The 24,591-nt window shown below is 35.5% G+C and overlaps 1 protein-coding gene across 1 annotated transcript in view; it reads left to right on the top strand.

The window, feature by feature from the left end:
- ARHGAP20 (Rho GTPase activating protein 20) overlaps positions 1-24,591 on the top strand; it is a 157,437-nt gene that overhangs the window by 8,678 nt on the left and 124,168 nt on the right. The window contains exon 2 of the mRNA XM_031961130.1: positions 6,300-6,382. Within this exon, the coding sequence (XP_031816990.1) occupies positions 6,300-6,382 (83 nt within the window). The remainder of the gene's footprint in view (positions 1-6,299; positions 6,383-24,591) is intronic.

The raw sequence follows: 24,591 nt of genomic DNA, 5'->3' as shown, positions 1-24,591 counted from the left end.
TAATATACTTTCACTGTTCCTGGACGAAGTAGTTCATGTATATATGTGTAAAATTTGGTAATTATAAAGTTTTCTTTGAGTATAAGCAAATAATGACAAAATAAAGTATAATAGTCGAAAGTTCCTCAACTAAAATAGCAGTATGTGGGTCAGATACCAAAAATAGCATGTCGTAGCAAATACATACTTCTATGTCTTTATGATAAATAATTCACTCTATTAAAGCAACTTATCATTCATGTGTCCTACTATTCCCTATAGTTTAGTTTTAGTGAAAAGTCTCACCTAAATAGTAGCTGGCATTCATATCTGCCTTTCTGAAGTTCACAGGGTGCTTTTTGTATATCATTACTATATCTATGGGGATATAGTTATACCCTTTTACAGATGAGTATGTGAGACTGGGAAGGTCCAGTATCTGAATGGAACACAATTCCATTGGGCTGGCTACATTGTTCAAATGCCAAATGTATGCTTGCCAAAAAGATTATTTTATGGAGAACTCACACAGGGCAAATGCTCACAAAAGGGTCAGAAAAAGCGAAACAAAGACAGCCTCTTTTAAGAACGTTAGAATTGAATGTATGACATGGGAGACACTGGCACAGGACTGCCCAGCATGGCGTGTCCTCATCAGAGAAGATGCTGGGCTCTCTGAGCAAAACAGAATTGAATTAGCCCAGAAGAAACACAAGAGGTACAGTTATAGAGTCCACCCCAAATGTTCATAGGGACTATTTGTGTCCGACCTGTGGCAGAGCATTCCGAGTTTATTTTGGTCTCATCTTCCACATTGCAACTCAATTTCAGCATGGTGATGTCATTTTGGTCCTCTTCAAGAATAAAGGTTCCAAAATTAGTGACTTGAATCCAGGTCTTCCTGAAAACTAAGTTCAGAACTCTTCACATGTGCAGAGGAGAGAGAAAATGAGATAACTGGATATATCTGTCCAAAGAATAAAGTAAAATCTATTCCTATATCATAGTATCTTATATTTGTGAGTTATCTCCTTCTATCAGCCATTGTTATGGATTCCCCCATGGGTAGTCAAGTAATTTGAAGACCTCTGGGGAGAAAACACTTTTTCTCTACTAAAGCATATGATCTCACTTTCAGACAGCTCTAATTATTAGGCAGCTTTTCTATTCCTGCACAAAATTTGCCACCCTACAATTTCTACCCACTGATCCTATTTCTATTACCCTACTGGGGTCAAGCCAGATAGTCATATGCCATTTCCAGCTTTGGTAGAATTATATATTTAAGAAAGGAGATCTTCCCCTTCAGAGGAAGACTAGGTATCTTGGGTTCTACGTCAGAGACATTTTGTAGCACAAGAGCATAGATTGAGAGGTGAAAGGGGCCAAGGGGACTAACTACAGTAACCCCACCACTTTATGACCGATGAAATGCAGTTCAGAACTTTAGTTAAGGAAATTGCCAAAAACTTGGGCTGCCTCCTGGATTAATTTTGAAGGACAGAAGTGGCCTGAGGCATCCTAGAAATTAGTTTTAAAGTGTCATTGTGGGTATTTTGTCATAAAATCATTCTACAGATACAGAAACTGAGTCTCAAAGAAGTTGAGTGAATTGCTTAAAATTATAACTTTTAGAACCAGGATTTGATCTTGGGTGTATTCCTATGTAGGACTGAGGAAATACCTTTGGAACAGGCAGTGTTAGCTTCAATGAGTTGCTTGTTTTTTGCTGCTGCCATTAATTACCTGTGGTCAAGTTCCTTTACTTCTCTAGGAGTTAGTTTCCTCATTTGAAAAATAAGGCAATTGTACTACCTGGTTTAAGATTACTTCCAGCTGAAAGGCCTATGATTTCCTAAGAATCCTGAGAGAAAATTCAGTGTAATCAGCATCAGAGACTAGGTTCAAACTCCAATTCTTCCACTTAATACTTTTCTAACTCTAACGTCATCATTGGTCCTTTCTGGACTACAGCTTGTCATTCATAAAATGTCGAGGTTATACTAGCTGTCTTCTGAGGTCCCCTTCAACCCATCCAAGATCTTGTGAAATATGTCTCCGGGTAAATTTTGTACACTCTTCCTCCCGACACTTTACTTCCAACAGATAACGACAGTGGATCCTGAAGTAAGAACCACTAGGAATCTTTTTTCTAATATTTTCCTTATTGCTTTCCTGACAGATGAAGCCTGGAACAAATACCATATATGGTTGCCACTGTAATAAAGCTTTTTTGCACTGATTTAGAATGGGGAAGGTCTTCATTGTTTACTTTATGGTAAACTTGGATGTGCAGTGTCAGAATGTAGGGTGTGAGGGCTTAACTTTTGTGGAATGTTCAGGGGGCCAAAAGGCTGGAATGTGGCCTCAGAAGGAGCAGAGGTTATAGCTCTTTTCCTGCTACCAGCAGTAGTTCTGGATGGGGGAGGGAACCCAATCCATTGATAATTTTTGTTTTAATCTCCTTTAATCCTGGAACAGACAGAAAAAAAACAGTGACCACCCAAAAGCAGAAATAGCCCTAGTTGTTAGCTCTGTATATCAGTGACTGGAGCTCTAATCTCATCATGACAGCAATCTATCACGTGGCCTAATCTAGGCAAATGAATAAATATTTAAGTGCTTACTGTTTTCCAAGTCTTATGTTAAATGTTGAGGGTACCAAAAAACCCCAGAAAAAGTGGGTTGTCTGCCCTAAAGGAGCTAACATCCTAAAGGGGGAGACAACATGCAAACAATTATGTGCACACAGTTTATATACAGGGAAGGGAAGTCTCAGAAAGAAAGTATTAGTATTGGATGGGGACCAGGAAAGGTTTGTTGGAGAAGATGGGATTTGAACTAAGACTTGAAAGACAAGGAAGTCAGCCTATTTCCTGTCTAGATATACGTGTGGTTCTCAGAAATGGAGCAGGAGAGTTTACCTTAGATCTTTAACTTGGTTCAACAAGAGACTTTAACTTAGAATTTTAGAAGTCTGTCTTAAGTTAACCTGCTCTGTGAACTAGATAGACTTTCCTTTTCACTGTTCAGTTCACAATTCCTTTGTAATTCAAAAGAGTATGTGCCTTCTCCATTTCTCCTCTGCCCCTCCAACTTCTGTTTACCAGGACTAGGTAGTTGATGGACTATAGTATGTCCAAATTCAGATGTCATTAACTAATTTTATTCCAGTTAGGGCCAATTAAAAGAGTAATGGGCTATTGTTGTTCAGTCACTGCCAATTCTACATTACCTTGAGATATATGTTATTTTTACAACAACCCTCTAAGATAGGAGCTATTATTATCCCTTTATCAGATGAACAAACAGATTCAGAGAAGTTAGTTGCCTGTTTTGTCCAGAGTTGGTAAAAATGACCTGAGGCCAGATTCCAGTCCAGAACTTTCTGACCCCAAGCCCAGTTTGCTTCCCTATTTGCCTCAGTTTTTTCTTCTGTAAAATGAGTGAGGAAAGGAAATGGCAAACTACTCTTTTCTTTGCCAAGAAAACCTCAAATGGGGTAATGAAGAGTAGGACATGACCAAAACAACTTAATAAGAACTGACTAATTTTTTTTTTCATTTGCTGGAGATTTTTAATTGCGTCTGACTCGGTGACCTCATTTAGAGTTTTCTTGGCAAAGATACTGGAGTGGTTTGCCATTTCCTTCTCCAGTTCATTTTACAGATGAGGAAACTGAGGCAAACAAGATTAAGTGACTTGCCCAGGGTCATACAGCTAGTAAGAATCTGAGGCCAGAATTGAACTTAGGAAAATGAGTATTCCTGATTTCAAAACAGGTGCTTTATCCACTATACTACATACTTGCTCTAATGGGCTATCTCAGAAAATAATGAGTTCCTTCTTCACTAGAGTTCTTCAAACAGAGAGGCTGAATAATTACTTGATGGAATCATCTCATTGAGAGGACTGTTGGTTATTAGAAATGATGGCCTCTGTGGCCTCTTCCAGTTTTGGGGTTCTATGGTTCTATGATTCTAACAAGAAATGAAATTCCTTGAGGGTAAGAATTTTTTTTCTGTCTTTGTGCCCTACTACCTAAAGTATTAAGTGCTTTACTCACATTAGATGCAAGTACATATAAATGTTTATTGACTTCATCCTTTGTTAAAAATGTGATAGGAAACACGTGTATTTTCACAATTCCATTGTAAAATTTATGATTGCTTATCTACAAACTTTTCCTCTTACATTCAAGGAAAGTCAGTTATGAAGCATAATCTATATATGAAGGTGGGGAGAAGGAAGCACCTTCCCATATTGGTCAGTAGAGTTTAACATAATAGTCTAATTTAATTCCTATTTATATAATGTATAGTAATAGTACAGTGTGGCACCCTTGAAAGTACTTTGATAAAGAAGAAAAAAAAAAAGATGATATTCCAAAATGATCTTTCCATTATCCCATAGAAAGAGGGCTTTATAAAGAGTAATTCTTTGGAGGTCATTTTAACTTCAGAAGGGAGTATATACCCTATACCACAGCATAGGAATATGTATAACTCTGTATAGACAGCATTTGTTTTATCTGGATTGGCTAACCAGCCCTGAGTAGAACATAATCACTACCCATTCATCTGCCCAGTATGTGGTGTCAGTTTAGCCAGGAGTCAAAACCTTGTTGAGATAATTGAGCTAGAATCAAGAAATAAGGTTTAAAAGAATTCTATTATCCTCTTTAAAATCCAATGGCTTGCTATTTATGGACCTTTACAGATAGTTTAAAGGCTTATGTTTTTAAAAAAATGACAGAAACCCATAATTTGTTTATTGTCCACTTAATTATGTGCATAATGGATGTATGACTTTAAAAAATAACAGGGAGCTTGGGGCTCATGGATAGAGCAGGCTGAACCTGAGGTCAGAACGTTCTTGGTTGGTATCTGACCTGAGGGTGCTTCTTACTATCCTTGGACAAAATGAGCAACTTCTTTGAATCTATGTTTGCTCATCCAATAAACAGGGATAATAATAGTACCTTCCTTAGAGAGTTGTTGTGGAAATAGCATATGGTAATAAAAATCTTAGTGTAGCTTTAAACTTTGATATAAAAACTATTAGCTTAAAATTGCATTAAGACATTTAGGACACTGTATTTTCTCACTTTGAAAATTCTTTATAAAAGGCAGTTATCATCTATTTCATGAAGGTACTTTTTCATACTGATTGAATAACAACAAAGAAAGAAGATTTTGTTTTGTAAATCTTAGGAAACTATCATGATAGCATAGAAGCCTAGTATTTCATATAATAATCGCTATCATTCTCTAATACTATTCTGAATTTTTGTAGTGTTTAATTGATTTTTTAACAGGATATCATCAAATCCTGTTCTTGAATTCCTCTGACTAGAAGCCCTCAGTGGCTATGTAGTCCAATCTTCTCATTTTACAACTGAGGAAACTGAGACCCCGGGAAGATTAAGTTTACCTACCCAAAGACTCTGAAGTCTAATATTGTCAATGGTGAGATTCAATTGTGATCATAGACTATGGAACCTCAGAGGATGTTGTAGTCTATATCTGCCAGTTTATTTCATAAACAGCATGGTTAAGCTCTAACTTTAGTCTTTTCCCTCTTTTCAGTGAAACACTGTAAGCCAAGGTTGCCCATAAAAGCTCAACTTGTCCTGACATGTTCTCTTAGAGTCTGTATGGTATAAGTCAATAATCTCCATCTATTACCATGTATCACATTTCTAGTGGTTGTCACAAACAAGAAAATCCTGGCTTGTCGCTGGCTATAACAAAGGAATAGATTGAATCAGTATTGTTGTTTCAGAAATGCTATTAGTACCCTAACTTCCTCTACTTTTTACATCTTTTAGATGGAAACAATCAATCAATCAATTCTATTTACTGAGCACTCCATGGCATGCCAGACATTGTTGACACTTGGTCCCTGGAGGTACTTACAGACAAAAGAAATATTTTACAATTTGAATATTGTAAGTTGTCCAGATAGAATTTACTTATTTCATTCTTGTCTGACTTTCTGTGACCCCATCTGGTGTTTTCCTGGCAAAGATACTGAAGTACTTTGCTATTTCCTTCTCTACCTTATTTTACAGATGAGGAAACTGAGGCAAATAGGATTAAATGACTCCCCATGATCACATACACTCTGGCTGGGTTTGAACTCAGGAAGATGAGTCTTCCTAACTCCAATCCTGGTGCTTTTATATACTGAGCCACATCGTTGCCCTATGAATACATAGTAGGGGATCAATAAAATCATGTTTAATTGTATTGCAAAGACATATTTACTTATTGTTTTACGGTCTATGTACTATTCACTTTGTTTTTGTTTTTCTCTAGAAAATGAAAACGCTAGCAGAGAGGAGAAGAAGTGCTCCATCACTTATCCTTGACAAAGCCCTGCAGAAACGACCCAGTAGCAAGTGAGTCAAGAGTATTTTTATTTGTTTAAAGTATTTTTGGAAATTTGATTTTTTTTTTAAAAAGAGAATCAAGAATTTGGATCAATTTGGTTCTAATGGGATTCACAGTGATTTCTGTATGTAACTAGGCATTTCTGGGCCCAGAATTCTTTGCTTCATAAAATGAAAAAAATTGATCCTATTTTGAGTCGTGATAAAAGATATATTTCCTTTATATGAGTCTTGAGCACCAGTATGTATCAAGTGAGATAGAATATGATTGTACTGGGACCGATAAGTGGTGCAGTGGATAGAATGCTAAAATCAGAAACACCTAGGTTTAAATCCAGCCACAATATTTGCTAGCTATTTGACCCTCAACAAGCCATCTAACCTCTCCATTTTATTGGGAAATGACTGCATTGGTCTAGATTATACCTGAGGTCTTTTCTAGCTTAAGAATTCTATGATTTTGGAAAGATGAACAGTCAGTGAGTTTAATCCCGTACAATTTTGGTTAAGCAGCTTACCTTGGCAGATGGGAATTATCAATAAAGTTTAAATGCTATGGCTATTTTAGCTATGTGCCAGAGAACCACTGGAGTGTACTTAGGTTGTTTATAGGGTAAATTTATTGGACAGATTACCTTCCAGAAAGTTAAATATAAGGGCATTATTGGCACAATTGCATAAAAAATAGGGAAAATCTAGAATGGTGAAACATGAACGCTTCTTGTATTTTTGAAAAGTTGTGTAGAAAGCAAATTTTTATAAATTGATTGCTTTGAAAATAATAGGACACTTTGGCATCCAGAGAATCCTATAATGAATTCTTTTGAAAAGAGGCTATTTATCCCATCATTTTGGGATTATTCATCCCATCCAATTTTTGAGTTTCAAGCTTAACTTTCCAGCTTTTATTTAAAATAACTGTTCTTCTGTAATTGCAATTTTGAGGCAGCACACCCTGGATTATTAATGGAGTTATAATCCCTAAGCAATATCTGCCATATCTGGCAGAACCTCCACTAATTTGCTATTGTGATTGATTTTATTGGTGTGGGTAGCTCCTCTAAGGCAAATTGCAACTTCCCTTATGCCTTTTCATCCCATACAGTTCTTGTCCAATACTTTCCATAAATCCTCTATAAAGGAATCAACAGGTGGGTTAAAGAATCTGTAATTCTTTTTTTTCCCTTAAATTCTAGTATGCAGTGATTAAATGCTTACTATGTACAAGACTCTAGATCTCATTCCATTCTATTTAGTCATCTAATATTCCTTGTTCTCAGTGACCAGCTGATCTCCTGTTCTTAACATACACCTTAGGAACATCTTTTTGACCACTGTACATCTTGGCAATATTCAGCCAAAATTCAGCCTCCTTTGATTGGGGAGGGAGGGGAGTGGAGTGGTGTTATTTGTTATTCTCATGAGATCAGAGTCCCATCACCCGGCATGGTTGGGAGAAAATTAATATTAAAAGGATAGACTTTGGGGACAGTTTTGGATCATTGAAAGCATTGCACAAGTCCTTAAATATGATCCAAGGTGAATTCTTTCTGTTCTATTCTGAGATTAGTTTATTGTCCATAAACATATATTGACAGAACAAGTTGACAGACTCTGTCAGGTATTAGAGTTTTTCAACCACTTTTTTTAAAAATAATATTTTATTGGTGCAATGAATAGAGCATCAGAAAAACCTGAATTCAAATGTGACCTCTGATACTTAATACTTTTTAGTTGTGTGACTCTGGGCAAGTCATTTAATCCCAATTGCCACACACATACACACACAACTAAATAATATTTTTCCCCCATAATTACATATCAAGACAATTTTTAACACTGATTTTTAAAATTAAAAAAAAATTTAAAATTTTTCCTCTCTCTCCTCTTTTCCCCTCCCCCAAATTATAAGCCATTTCATATAGGTTATACATGGGCAATAATGCAAAACATTTTCATATGAGTTATGTTGTGAAAGAAGAAATAACCCCCCCTTACAAAAAGCAAACAAAAAATAATTTTGCAAGTCAAAAATAGAATGTTTCAATCTGCATTCAGATGCTATTAGTGCTTTTTCTGGAGGTGGGTAGCATTTTTCATCATGAGTCCTTTGGAGTTGTCTTGAATCATTGTATTGCTGAGAATAGCCAAGTCATTCACAGTTGATCATTTTACGATATTGCTGTTACTGAATCCCCTTTTTTGAAGTGTGAATGGGTAAAACTTTCCTTTGCTATTATCATGGACTCTACTTCAAGGAAGCTTGTAATGTTTCAGGGTCTGATGTGCATTTGTTTGAGAACAAATGTAGTAATGAATAGATTATCATTTTCTTTTAGAGCCTATGGAAGTCTGCTTATGTGACCCTGACAAACACCTTAGGTGTATATTTGATGTCAATCCTTGACATCACTTATTGAAGAGTAGAGAGTATCATGGAACAATTAGGTGACAAAGGAAACAAAAGCCAGACCTGGAGTCATGAAGACTTCTTATCTTCCTGAGCTCAAATATGATCTCAAACATGTACTAGCTATGTGACCCTTGTCAAGTCATTTAAACTTGTTTGCCTCAGTTTCCTCATCTGTAAAACAAGTTTTATAGGAAGGAAATGGCAAACCACTCCAGGATAAGATAAACTTTATATTAGCCAAGAAAACCCCAAGTGGGGATATGAAGAGTCAGACAGGACTAAGAAGCAACCAAACAACAAAACTAGCATAAGACCCACGGAGTGAAATCATCTGGAGTGTAATTTTAAGTAATACCAGGTGAATATCAAACAGATGTGGAATATAACCAATCTGCCACTTTCACAAGGATCCATTCATCTCCATATCATAGTGGAACCACCATACTTGAGCACTAATGCCATAGTGCCCAATTAAGCAGGAAAAAATCATCATCCCTGTCACATAGTACTCACTTGTTTGATTGATTGAGTAAGAAGAAGAAATTGGGAAGAACAGCCAGACCTGCCAAAACACATGAGACAGAAGTCAAAAAAATAACTTTGGTAGTGACACAATTTTAAGGGTACTTAGGGATTGACTCTTAATTGCTCTCTGAGAAGATTCCAAATAAAGAAAAAGGATCATAGATAATGCTTCTATTCAAAAGAAGACATTCACGCCTACTTAGAGAGCTGCTTTTCTCATATCTATAAAAATCTTTGAGGATACTCCCTGTATGCTTTGAAGATTTCATGTGAGGAGCTAATATTCTCTTGCATTTTTCCATAGCAGATTATAAATTTATAGTCAAATGAATAGGTAAGAGTTAAAAATTGTGTAAGATTCCACTGTTTCTATCGTTTTTTGATATGTAAAAAGCATCTGATGAGGTAGTTCAATATTCATAATTTGTTTCCTATTATACATACTTTAAAATGAGATGTGACTCTATGACAGATATAATTGCAGAAATTATACTCCTCTACTTTTGCTAAAGCTAGCTCAATTATAAAGCTGTTAATAATCTATTTGTGGCTTTTAAAAATACGTATGCATTTTTATATACACACTGGGTAGCTCAGTGAAGCAGTGGACAAAGTGCTGGACTTGGCTCAAGAAGACCTAAAGTCAAATCTGGCCTCAGATATTTCTTAGCTCTGTGATCCTGACTAAAAATCACTTAACCTCTGTTTGCCTCAGTTTCCTCATATGTAAAATGAGAATAATAATAGCTTTCAGGTTTGTTGTGAGAGTCAAATAAGATAATAATTGTAATTCTTGGCAGAGTGGCTGGTACATAGTAAGTGCTATATAAATATTACCTATTATTATTATTATTGTTGTTGTCATCATTATACTGTGTATGTGTTAGTTTCTTTCACCTGTTCAACATGCTTTGAGGTTGGTGAATGGATGATTTAGGGGAATACAAATTGTGTTATCTTGAAAACAATATAATGATGAAGGTAATCCTGCTAGCAAAATAATCATATGATACATTTGCAAAGTTAAATAGAAATTATTTTTTGGATTACTAAATTATTTGCACTAGTACCTTCCCATTACTCATGTTGGCAACTGAGAATTGTATCTCTGAGGTTTGAGCACCACTGGACATTTAGAGTAAGAGTATTTGGGAGATTTCATTTAGATGATAGGAGCATAGATTTAGAATAATTGTATCACAGATTTAGAGAAAGAGGGAGAAACCTTAAATGTCATCTACGTCAAGGCTTCTTAAACTTTTTCTACTTGTTCCCTCTTTTCATCTGAGAAATTTTAGGTGACCCTAAGTATATAGGTATATATAAAACAGATATACAAATCAGATACTTACTGATAATAAATCATAATTTAGTGACCTCCCCACATTCAGTTATATGACACCACATAATTTAAGAAGTTTAAGAAACTTATCTAGTCCAACTCCTTTATTGTACAGATGAGGAAACTGAGGCCCCAAAAGATTAGGTGATCTCCCCAAATTCACACAAGTATCAAGTGGCAGAGCCAGGAATAGAACCCAGGTTCTAGCATTCCAAAGTCTTAAGTTCTAGATTGTCAGACAAGAGAAAAATGTGAAAGGTGATTTTGAGTCATCTTAGTGACAAGCAGAATGGCAGTGCCATCAATAGAACTAGAAACATTGGGAAAGAGACAGGTTTGTGGGAGGAAAAAAAAATAAACTTAATTTTAAACATGTTGAGTTTGAAGTGCTGTTTATTGACGATCTAGCTGGGAGGTGGAAATATGGGACTGGAATTGTGGGAAAAGGATGGGGTGGCCATATCCATTTGAGAATCATCTATATAAAATTGAAAATCAAAGCCAGGAAATTAGATAAAATTCCCAAGGAATAGAATCTAAAAGGCCCAGGATAGAATTTGGAAACATTCTTTCTTTAAAAAATTTGAGGAAAATGAAGAAAAAGCACAGCAGATAGATGGATCAACCAAAAAGGAATGAGAACAGGAGTGTTCATTTCTGAGAACAGAAGCTTATGGAAAAAACAGAAAAAACTAAGTGCCCCTACAGATGGGGAATTATCAAAGGGTCAAAAGCCACATAGAAATTACAGAGGACAAGGACAGAGCATATTTCAGTAAAGTGGTAAGAAGTGAATCACATTGCTTAATAAATATTTGAATTGAAATTAATTGAGTTGAGTTGCTTAGCAAATATTTATTTAATTGAAAAAGATTTAATTAATGGAATGGTGATTCAGAAGATCACAAAAGAATAGTGCAATAGGATTTGATGAAAGTGTGTGTGTATGTGTGTGTGTCTGTATCTGTGTGTGTGTAAGGAGTAGGAAGTTGAGGATCAACCTGAAGAGAACATTAGTATTAGGGAAAGAAAGTTTAATAAGCAAGCTGAGATAGTTAAAAAGAAAAATTGTAGTTCCCTTTAGAATGTTTCTTTGACAGTGATTCTGCAGTCTTAAATCCTTTGTAGTCATAATTTCTTCATCTATGAAATTGACGTACCATCATTATTAGTCTGTTTTCCTCTCCTATATCTAGTATTCTTTTTTGAGTAATGTTCTTGAATTCTCCCATTTTTCTGTGTAGGAGATCTTTATGGGTTCTGAAGTGAACCTATGTAGACTTAAAAACTATAGGTATCCTTTATTCTACAGAAAAGTTATTCAAACCCATTTGATTATGAAATTGTGTAGCTAGAATTATAATACTGTATATACTCCTCTATAATACTCCTCTGAAAATAGGAGAATGCTAAACAGTATTATTGGATTTTCTCCCATGATTCTATTCTATATATAGGATAAGGACTCTTTTCAACTCTTGGTTTGTTTATATTTGAGGATATGGGTAAAAGTTGCAAATAAGAAGTATAACATCATCATGTATCATAATATCAAAATATCATAAATTATAACTAGCTAATAGCTCCAGGCTAGAGAGCCCAAACTTGAAAGTTACTTTCTTCTTATCAAAAACCTGATCAAGAACCTATTCAAGGAGTAATTTCCCATTTAGAGATGTAGCTCTGAGCCCTAATTTTTTTCACCTGTATAGGAGAAGAAAAGTCAGAACCAAGGTTTGTGGGGTTTATCTGGCTTGCTACAGCAGCAACTTAACATCCTCTGATGAGTTTGAAAGCAGAGGGCTTTATTCAATAACAGTCAGAATTCTGACTGCTGAGAGACAGATAAGTTTCCCAGTACTGCCCAATCATAAATGAGTCCTAGGAAGCCATGGGATCTCATATCATGGAGAGTAGGATAAATTGGAATGGAAGAGTCTAATAAGATTAATATTAAATTTTGAAAAATAATATTTAATTGATTACCAAGAAAGATATCAAATTATACACAAGTATTTCTTTAATAGGTATGCTCATTAAGGATTTTCTGTTTTACTATTTAGTGGCAACTATATTTAGTTATATTGTTGATGAAAAACAAGGCTTGAAGCAGCAGAAAATTGATGACTATAAATCTGGTAAGCCAAGGTAGAGAGCCTTCATAGCACACCCTGGTAAAACTATCTCGGCAGATGGGTTAAACTAGTTTGAGAGTAACTGGTAGGCCTCAAATCCATTGATTAAGGGGATGTCTATCTTGGCAGAATTAGTAGATGAGAACAATTTGTTCCAACAGCCATGAAGGTGGCTATTCTTAAAGCTTGATCAGAAAGCAAATATTCAAGGTCATCTACTGTATCTAGTACCATTGCCAGTCATCTTAACTTTTGTCTTGCCACTGGACTTCAGAGAATCGGACAATTTTGCCCAATTTACTTAAAATCAAATTCACACTCAGTTAAGTCATCACCTCATTATATCATTGGTTCTCTTTGAAAACAAAGAACAAAAAATATTATGTAATAGGTACAAATGCAAAATAAAATAATCCCCTTCCCTTTAGAACCTTACATTTTATTAGGAGAACCAAAATGTTTTTTTTTTTTTTTGTTTTTGTTTTTTTGTTTTTGTTTTTTTAAAGAACCTGAAGAAAAATATCAGACTTCCTCAGAGATAGGTACTCTTTCTGTTTGGGTTCCTTTGCCTTCCCTCTAGGATAATGCAATTGAGACATTCCTTTAACAAGAACAGTAGGAGATGACACAGCCAGCCCAAACCTGTTGTTTTGGTATGTTAGGGGCTGATTGATATAGACCTGAGTACACATTGGAAGCTACATTTTATCTTGGGGGAGGGACAGAGAGATGAAGTGTTTACACTTATCTGACTTAGTTTCCTGAAAAGAGGAATCTCCAAAATTGGCTTCTACCTGTCAAAGATTGCCTGGGAATAAATCGGTGGTCATTCAGTCTACAAGCATTTATTTATTAAGTTCTTCATATGTACCAGTATTTCTATTATATAGAAAGGTAAATGTCCTTAAAGAACTTCCATTCCAATGGAAGTGGGAAAAAACATGCAAATAACTATGGAAGTAGAGATTTATACAAGGTAAATGAAGGGTGATCCCAAAAGGAAGATCTTAGATGCCTGGAACAGCTTCCTGTAGAATATTGGGTTTGAGCTGAGTCTTGAAGGAAAACTATTAGGCAGAGGTGAGGGGGAAGAGAATCCCAGAAATTGGGACTATATGTGAAAAGGCATGGGATAGAAAGATTGGGAGTGTCACATGGGAAATACAGCACAGAGGCCAGTGTGGGTAAATCACTGAATGTGTTGAGATTAGGAAGGAAATAAAGAATAAGAAAACTGGAAAGGCAGGAAAGAAAAAGAGGTTGTAAAGGGCTTTAAAAGTCAAGCATAATTATATATTTTAGCCTGATGGTAATAGGGAACCATTGGGGTTTATTGAGTAGGCAGGATGATATAGTCAGTACTTAGAAAGATTATTTTGGCAGCTAAGTGGAGGATTGTATTGTATTGGAGTAGGGAAAAACTTTCAGCAGGGAGACCATCTAATTTCTATTGAGGTCATTCTGAGTTGGAGGATGAATTTAATAATCAGTGATTCCCCTCTCCACACTCATGTCTTTTTCATGATTGAGAATTATTACAATTAATAAGTAAGCAATCACAATTACTTCCAGATCCAGTGATGTGTATCTAGTGGAGTATAGGATAATTTCAGTGGATTCCAGAGTATTATGGCAAGGGTCTGTATATATTTTGGGGTTTTCAGAAAAGTATAATGTGGATTTATAAGTTTAAGGATAAAAAGGTAGTTGCCCTGAAATCCCATTCCTGCGAACTCATTTCCTCTTAATTCCTTGTATTTATGCCCTTTAGTTCATCCCAGAGTCTTTACTGGGGTGAATTGCTCAGGCCTTTCCCCCAGGGTGTTAACTTGGGCTAAGTGCTTTCTTTCCTGTTCTCCTAGAGCCTTGCTTCAGTATACATAAGTTGATTGTCCAGTCTGATTTTCCCCCAAGTCTAAGACTATCTTCTCTGGGCCATCTCTTCTTATCCTCCAAATCCTTTCAGCCTTAGCTGAAAGATTTCCTTGTTATGATTGGGATCACAGTAAAGAGCACTAAAGTGCCAAGACAAGAAGAAAAGTGTCAAGAACTTGGGGTTAGGGTTCAAAACGCCTAGGTTTGAATCCTGGGCTGCCACTTACTATCTGTGTGACTTTGAGAGTCACATAGGGGTTAATAACAATTCTTGTATTGGAACATAGGCTCTTTATAGAGAAAAATTGTTTCATTCTTTACACTTGTATCTCCAGTGTCTAGCACAGTGCTGTACACATAATAGACCCTGAATAAATACTTGATGATTGATAAATTTGAATGCTGTTGTAAGGATTAAGGGAATATATCGTATATGAAAATGTTTTGCAACCATGAAACATCATAGAAACTTAAATGATCATTTTTATTGGTTAAGTAATAGTGATGATGGTGATAACAGCAATCACAAAAATCATTTTAATCTTTTAGAGCCGATATGTTAAGGAGGAACTGCAAATTCAAATCTTAAGCGAATGTGTTCTGAGTTTATACTCATTTATCAATTTTATAGTTGAAGATTCTGCTTTTGTTAGTACGGCTATTTTTGGTTTCCTTCTCTGCCATTGTAATGAACCATCTGCCATATTTAGCTATACAACTAACTAGTTTCCTCTGAAGTATCCAGAAAGAACATAAACAGGGGTGTTTTAGGTTTCTTGGTGAAGTTTCACAAAATTCTGCCTTGGAAGAAAAATTGATCCTTGGAGGAATAATTGACTAGCCTTTGTCCTTCCCCATGGAGTGAGAGCTTAAGAATGACCAGTTTCCCTCCAATGAATTGGCCGGTGGCAGAGAGAGACTAGAACTACATTTTTATACTTAACATCAAATTTAATCTTTTAGCTAATGAGTATATAGGAAACTAGAAAAGTGTCTGGTCTTTTTTTTTTTTTTTTTTTTTCACATCAACAGACAAGACTTAACCTTGTGGAATTTCAACATTCTTAACCAGTGGAATGTAATGGAATTCCAGAAGATAGTATTGAACTACCTAACAGACTGGTTATCCTAATTCTTGCTGGTTCTGTGTGTTGCTCTGTTTTAGTTTAGTTTGGTTTGTTTGTTTGTTCTGGGGGGGAGAGATATAATTTGATGTAGAATATGTATGTGAATCTGTATAAGTAAAAGGCTTATTAAAAAGAGAATTTTCAACTGTGCTTCTTTGAACTGCATCAAGGATTAACTATTGGAATTAACTCAGGAAGACCTGGCTTTAAATTCTATCTCTGGCATTTAATAAATATGAGACTGTAAACTAATCAACGAGTCTTTCCCAAGTGTCAGGTTCCTTCAGCTACAAAATGGTGCTTATAGAGCAGAGGTTTTTGAATCAGAATTGACTTTAGAAGGCATTTAGTCTTGGATCTAGGGCTAGAAATCAGAAGCCATTTCCCCCCCCTCATTCCATAGATAGTTTTTTGTGAGGCTGAATTACTTAGATGTATGTATATGCATGGTAAGTATGCATGAATATATTTATATATGTTTGCATATATAGATACGTGTACATATATGTATGTATATGTAGTTATGTATTTATATAACTTTGCAAAACTTAAAGTGCTATATAATTGCCAGCTCTAATAATGATTATTCTTTGCCTTTCAAAAACATGTACCTTTCACCTCAATATGGATTTCCTCCCTTTTCTATTCCGCATATTAGACTTCACTAAATCAATAAACTTTTAGATGTCAGAGCCTCAGCCACTTCCATATTAATTACAGATCCAATCCTGTTATAACACCCAGCCTCAGAAAAACACTGTTCAGGGTATCCTCCTGGAGAATTGTGTGTAAATCAAATCCTTCTAAGTGGGTTAGAGGAGTTTGCTCTATAGAAGTTATCTCATAGCAAATATTTTTTTAACCAAGAGTAATTTATGTTTGGTGAATCTGGATTTCCATAATTTGAATTTTCTTTCCACTGGGCTTCAACCACATACCTTCTGTGATATTATAGGGTCTTATTACAAGATGCTCAAGGCCAGACTGATGACCTATTTTATTTTGAGTAGTAGTTGAGATCATATGACTAGAATATTCATCCAGCAAGACCCCTGAAGACCTGAGGTGCCCTTCTAGCCTTAGACAAGACTTATAGTCCTGGTACCCCAAGCAACTTTGACTAGAACAGCTGAAGAAATGCATTAGTAGGGGCAGCTTCCTTACAGGGCATGCCCCACATTAAAGACATTACAGGTTCTGACTCCCTTTCCTTTTCTTGAGTCCTCCCTTTCCCCCTACATGGAAGCAATATATCACCACTGAAGCATCTTGGAGTTCCCTATAATGGAATTTGACTCTTTTTATATGACACAAAAGTAGGAGTGAGGGAGGATCAAGACATCATTGGAGAATCATCTCATCATTTCTTACTTATTGGTATTAAATCTATCACTTTACTCTAGCTTTGGCAGGGAAGCTCCAAGAATGTTGCTACCAGTGTCCCCTAGTTACTTGTTAATGAGTAATTAATGACTTGTAGATAATAAAGCTCTTATCCAAAGTTAACAAACATCTGCAAGGGATTTATAAGGTATCCTCTCATTCAACAGCTGCTGCACCTCAAGTTTTATTGAATTGAGTGAGCAGATGCAGAGTTTAAAAGAGCAGGAAGTACTTAAACTTCACTGGTTTATGTTTGGACCCAGACTTTTATCTCAGGTATCTCTTACTCAGCCCGCAGGACCGTACATGAAACAGAGAGGCAGCCAGGCAGTAGCACAGATCTTGGGGAATTTGAAGAGATTATTCACGATATTTGTACATGAATGCCTTTCTGACAGCTGGAGGTGGTAACTGTTAGCAATCACTGAGCATATGGCAGCTGCCAGCAATCTTGAGCACCAAACGAGGTAGAGGTTTTCTGAGGTGAGTGGTTAGTGTAGGTCAGAGCACAGACAGAGCCTGTTCCTTTTAAACAGAGCATTGCATTCAGTCCTACACTTGCATCGGTACTTCCCTCCAAAGCGATTTAACAACCTTTGGGAATTTTCCCACCAAATTCTTGTTGAGTGAACCTTATGCCAGAGCAGATGTGGAGTAGGGAGCAGAGAGAAGACTAAAATGGCAAAACATTACTCTCTCCCACCAGAATTAGAATGCAATGGGATAGTTTCTGGTGTCTCTGTCCTATTTTCAGACCACTGGCCAATACTGAATCTATCTTCAAGGGACTTCTTGGGTTATGCTTTTGTGGTCCTCGATATAGGAAGGGAGGGAACAGTGCTTTTATTTTTTTTTTGCAAGCAATATTTCCTATGTGCTAAATGTTTTACAAATATTATCCTATTTAAACCTCAAAGCAATCTGGTAATGTTATTATGAATTTTATGTTATAGATGAAGAAACTAAAGCAAACCGAGTTTAAGGGATTTGTCCAGGGTCTCCCAGCTAGTAAATATCTAAGACCAAATTTGAATTCAAGTCTTTCTGACTCCAGGGTCAGCACTCTATCCACTATATCCCCTACCTCCTTCTCATTTTAAAATGTAAAGACTCTGAATAATTGATAGAAAATTGTTTTTATTTTATTAAGAATTCTTTCACTAATATAGAAATACTACATAAATTTACAGTCTTGTCAATTTTTCCTACTTCAAATTCAGGAATAGAAATAGGAAATTCTTTTCCCTCTAGAAGATTACTGGAAATGCCAGAAAAAGATTGTGGTAATTAATATATTGTCATTAGCTATGGTATATAGCTTATTTTCTGACATTCGTATAAAATGTGTTCTATTATTGGTCCTTTAAAAATTATAAGACTTATAGGTACTTAAAATCTTTTTCCATTGGTCTGCCTTCCATATTTTCCTTCTACCAGTCATAAAGGAAAGGGAAGAGAAAAAGCATTGATTGATTAAGTATCTACTATGTACCTAGCACTGTAATAAGCACGGGAATTCAAAGACCTCTCCAAGATCTACATCTATATTGCTCCAAGTCATTATTAATCAGAAAAATGCAAATTAAGACAACTCTAAGATACCACTACACACCTGTCAGATTGGCTAAGATGACAGGAAAAAATAATGATGATTGTTGGAGGGGATGCGGGAAAACTGGAACATTGATGCATTGTTGGTGGAGTTGTGAACGAATCCAACCATTTTGGAGAGTAGTTTGGAACTATGCTCAAAAAGTTATCAAACTGTGCATACCCTTTGATCCAGCAGTGTTACTACTGGGATTATATCCCAAAGAGATTATAAAAAAGGGAAAGGGACCTGTATGTGCACGAATGTTTGTGGCAGCCCTTTTTGTAGTGGCTAAAAACTGGAAACTGAATGGATGTCCATCAGTTGGAGAATGGCTGAATAAATTGTGGTATATGAATATTATGGAATATTACTGTTCTGTAAGAAATGACCAGCAGGATGATTTCAGAAAGGCCTGGAGAGACTTACACGAACTGATGCTGAGTGAAATGAGCAGGACCAGGAGATCATTATATACTTCAACAACAATACTATATGATGACCAGTTCTGATGGACCAGGCCATCCTCAGCAACGAGATCAACCAAATCATTTCTAATGGAGCAGTAATGAACTGAACTAGCTATGCCCAAAGAACTCTGGGAGATGACTAAAAACCATTACATTGAATTCCCAATCCCTATATTTATGCACACCTGCATTTTTGATTTCCTTCACAAGCTAATTGTACAATATTTCAAAGTCTGATTCTTTTTGTACAGCAAAATAACGTTTTGGTCATGTATACTTATTGTGTATCTAATTTATATTTTAATATATTTAACATCTACTGGTCATCCTGCCATCTAGGGAGGGGGGGGGGTAAGAGGTGAAAAATGGGAACAAGAGGTTTGGCAATTGTTAATGCTGTAAAGTTACCCATGTATATATCCTGTAAATAAAAGGCTATTAAATAAAAATAAAAAAAAAACATACACAGAGTTAAGGGGAAAGGAAGTTGATTCTCTAATTGAAGAAGAACAGAAAAGCAAAGAGGATAGCTTTGAAAATTATGTGTTGAACCTAACATAAAGAAAAATTGGCATAATAAAAACATGCAGTATCAAAATAAAAAAAAATCTACATCTATAATCTTAAAATTCTATGACCTGTTTTGTCAGAGAGCTTTGGGGTTGGAGTGAATTGGGGGTTCATATCTAGTTTCTAGGATCCCAAACTATCTAGAGGGAACTGGCTTAGCTCTAGAGACAGCTTTAGGGGAAGAAATTTGAGCAATAGGCAACTATTTGTCAACTGAATCATACTTATGGTCTGCTCAAGCCTGTTTTGCACGACTTATGATCCCTTACTCTAGGCCATGCAGTCTGTCTCCAAATATGCTGGCATTTTTGTCTTTGAATTTGGCTGACTTCACAATCTCATTTCCTTTTTTCCCCATTAATGCTTGCATGCATCATAATTTTGGTGGTAGGTGATGGCAGCACGCTCACACAATGAAGGGTACATAGTTCTGGAATGCCTAAAAGAAACAAACTTTCCATCTTGAGGATCTTTTAAAAACAGCACATCCTCCCCTCTGATTCAGTTTAAAGGTTGGTCTATTCAAAGACAAAAAGATCAGGTTGAGTGACTTCATGAATTCCCTTCTCGCCCTGTGATTATTGAATAGGCCAACTTCAAAAAAGGTATAATTTTGGCAGGGAATATTTTATAAATGTTATATACTTCAATTTTGTAGGTACAAGGTTTAAATATTGTAGGAACAACCTTTAACAAAAAAATAAGCTTTTAATAGTTTGGCAGGTAGGGACTTTTATATCCAAGCTATTGTGTTTTATATCCAAAGGAACTATTTAAGAAAATTCTTTTCATTGTTTAGATTTTGACATTTCTGTTTGCATTCATTAATTAGAAAAATGTGGACTTTTTGCCTTGAACCCAGACTGGTTGTTGGGTAGACTTACTAGTACTTCCTTTCCACCATGGCAATGAACTAGGCTGACATATTATCTTAGAGATTTCTGGTGCCAAACACTATTCTTTGTGTTATCTTATGCCATGGGCCAGTTGGCTCTACATAAAATCTATTGCTATGGTTTTGAACAGTGTGTTCTGAGTATTAATTGAAAGATACACGAATGATCCAAGATGCAGAGATGAATACCAAAATAAATAGGGGATGCATGAAAGTTCTGGAAAAGAGTTATAAATTGCTCTTAGGAAAATGTGGGAGATCTCCTTGGATATTTTTAAAATACTTAAATCATTTGACAAATTTAATGTGAAGATTTTTATGTGAATGGAATCAGTGGTTGTCATTAAGCAAAAAGTGACATGGAAGTAAGTCAATTAGATCTTCCTCCTTTTTTATTTAGAATACTCTATATGTTTCAGTATAGTTTCAGAAACATTTCAAAATAATTGTGTGATTGGCCCTTGATATATTGTACCACTTATTTTATTTTGTTAGGAAATCTTTAGAAAATAATTTTAAGACTCCCTGAAATTTTAGTGGTCACTGTGAGGACTTAATTGATGGTAGTTTGGTTCTTGCCACTTGTAGACAATCTAATATTATACTGTAGTCACAAGCAGAAAAGGGGCAAGATAGTATGGATGATTCAGTGCAAACTCATTACTACTGTTGCAGAACTACTCTAAGACTACAAACAGCCAAAGATGAGTAAGTTATACCATCTTAGTGGCCCAAAGACAAATACATTTTTAAAATATATTTGTTTATTGCTCTTTTAAAAAGAAGCTTTGCTATTACTTCCCAAAGACTCTCTCTCAACCACTTCCTGAAGACTCTCTCCTAATTCCTCCTAGTAAAACCATCATTCACAACAAAGTATAAAAAAATACACATTAGCCATATCCAACAAAATATGCTTCAGTCTTTACTCATAGTCCATCACTTCTCTGTCAAAAGGAGGGAAGCAATCACATTTTTCTTTTTTAACATGAGTTTCTTTGCTGTGTTTATTTTTTTTTTTTTTTTAGTACTACCCATAATTTCAATCTTGCCATTGAACAGAGAATATTTCACCCAGATGTTCTACTTATTCATCCTAGTAGAATGGAAATGAGTACTTCAGTACTTCAGTGAATTTGTGATGTGGATAGATTGCAACCCATTCATCCCTTCTGATCATGCATGATTTTTGCTCAGGCTTCTCATAAATCTTCTAACTAGTCAATATGGCAGACTCCTCTTGGGTCTTTTGAACATTTTGGGGGTACCATTGAGGCACTTACCCTTTGTTCTCATGAATTGACCCACTTACCACCTTCCCAATCCAAACATTCTGAAGAGCAATTTGGAACAATGTCCAAAGGGCTATCAAAATGTGCATACTCTTTGATTTCTACTGGGCTTATATCACAAAGATATCTTAAAGGAGGAAAAGGGACCCACATGTGCAAAAATATTTGTGACAGCACTTTTTGTAGTGATTGGAAACTGGAATCTGAGTGGATGCTCATCAGTTGGAGAATGGTTGAATAATTATGGTACATGAATGTTATGGAATTCTGTAAGAGACAATCAGCAGGATGACTTCAGAGAGACCTGGAGAGACTTATATGAACTGATGTTAAGTGAAATGAGCAGAATCAGGAGCATTGTATATGGCAACAGCAAGATTATACAATGATCAATTCTGATGGACATGGCTCTTTTCAACAAAGAGAGGATTCAGAGGAGTTCAAATGATAATTGTGTTAAAGAGAGCCATCTATACTCAGGTAGATCACTATGTAGCATTTTCACTCTATTTGTTATTATTTACTTGCATTTTGTTTTCTTTCTCATTTTTTTCCTTTTTTGATTTGATTTTTTGTTTGTGTGCAGCAAGATAATTGTATAAATATTCATATATTGGATTTAACATATATTTTTACCATGTTTAATATATATTGGATTACTTGGGGAAGGGGAAAGAAATTTAGAAAACAGTTTTGTACAGATCAATGTTGAAAAGTTATCCATGAATATGTTTTGAAAACAAAAAACTTTAATAAAAAAAATTCTTTAAAAAATTAATTCAATATCCCCTCCCCCTCCAAAGCATTTGAGTATTTAAATAATTATGATTATATGGAATTTTTTTTGTTGTTCAATAGTTCACAATTCTCTACTTTTCTAGACTTAAACTAATATAGACTTGTCCTTACACAAATGTTGTCTTCTTGCCTTTAGAAAGAAAAAAAAAAAAAACATGCAAAATACAGCTTTTCCTGAATTCAGCCCATTTAGATTGCCTTAATATTTTTAAAAAGAGTAAATTTTATTAAATAATGTGGAGGAGGTCTAAAAATTTTGGTTTATTCATGTAAAGAATGACACAATCATTTGTCTTAATAATCTTAGTATCAGAATCCCATGGCACAAAGTTGATTCACTGGTTGAATCAGCAGCAGCATGATTATACACAATACACATGGTAGTAGGCAATGTATTACTGTGCAGTTGTTGATGAAACAGGACTGAAAATATGTGAAAACATTGGCTGTGACCTACATTAGTTAAAGCCAAGTACAGAATGCGAGTGGGCATATCTTTGAACTTTTTTTGAGTTGGAATTTTTATCCTTTACTTTGTAATATCCCTTAAAGTTGTCCTCTACTACCTCAGAAAGCATCCAAGCATCTAGTCTCCCTCCCCCCCAAAAAATCTTTGTATGAATTGTAATTAATTTAAGTTAAAAAATTTTTTTTAAGAATTTTGTGATCTCTTGAGGTAATTGAGAACTGGAAATTGGGAAACACTTATCTATACACCGAGTGCACAGTGTGGCTCCAAGAGAGCTGGTTCAGGGGTGACTTTGGACCAAATTGAATAGCAGGCTTTTTTCCCCACAGAGGTATTATCAAAATGACACTGATTTCTGGTGGTCTCTGACAATTTTATTTCCCCATGAACTGACCATAGCAAGTGACAGTGACAGTCAGAATGATCTGCAATGACTCTGCTACCCAGCGTTTAAAATCAGCCTTTGGCATTTTGTCCCCAATTCCAGAAATGTGAAAACATTCTTTATTGCAAAGTATGTCTTTCGGGTGACCTGTCTTGACATTGACTAGTATTAACCCAGTTAGTATGTCTATAATAGTAAAGATAATTATGTGATGAATTATGTGGTAATTATGTGATGTTGAAGGCCTGTCTATCACTATATCCTTGATAGCAGAATCTGTCTCACTTCTGTATTTATATTCCCCCATTGTTTAGCACAGTGCCTGGCACACCTGGTAGGCACTTAAGGCTTATTGATTTATCATTTTGCAAAAAATATATGTGGTATTAAGAAAGAGTAAATTATGCTTTCATCAAGTTTTGTAAAAGTGTGCTATGGAAATTGTATGACATAATCCCCTGCCTAGTCCTCAGTAATTAAGCACAACATAGCAAATGTGAACAGTCTTTACATTAAAATGATTATCTAAATATCCTATGGTTTTTGTCAGACCATTTTAATTGTCAGTTTCATCTAGATTAAGAATGAGAGAAACACTAGAATTTTGTTGTTTTGTGAATTGTTGCCTTGAACCCTGAAGTTATTTTTATAATGACATGGTAGTAAGAGGCAAAATTTCAGCAAAACTGCAAATAAAGATAAACTTAGTTCTTTGGCTTTAAAAGAGTCTTTTCAATTAACTCCTAGATTGGAATTCTCTGTCCTCCTGCTGAGTTTTTTTCCTGTGTTTTGGTTTAACACATACGTTCTTCATTTGCTATATAAAAATGAGCTTATGGTTATGTTTATGCACCTGGACCCTGAAATGGACTGATTCTTCTGGACTTCAGGATCTGCTGCTTCTTATTAAAAGAAGATGAAGATAGGGGAGCACAGCTCAGAAGTGCT

Source organism: Sarcophilus harrisii, chromosome 3, assembly GCF_902635505.1.
Source record: "Sarcophilus harrisii chromosome 3, mSarHar1.11, whole genome shotgun sequence".
Classification (NCBI taxonomy): domain Eukaryota; kingdom Metazoa; phylum Chordata; class Mammalia; order Dasyuromorphia; family Dasyuridae; genus Sarcophilus; species Sarcophilus harrisii.
Note: the sequence above shows the minus strand (reverse complement) of the source record. Positions and strands in the feature narration are given on the sequence as shown.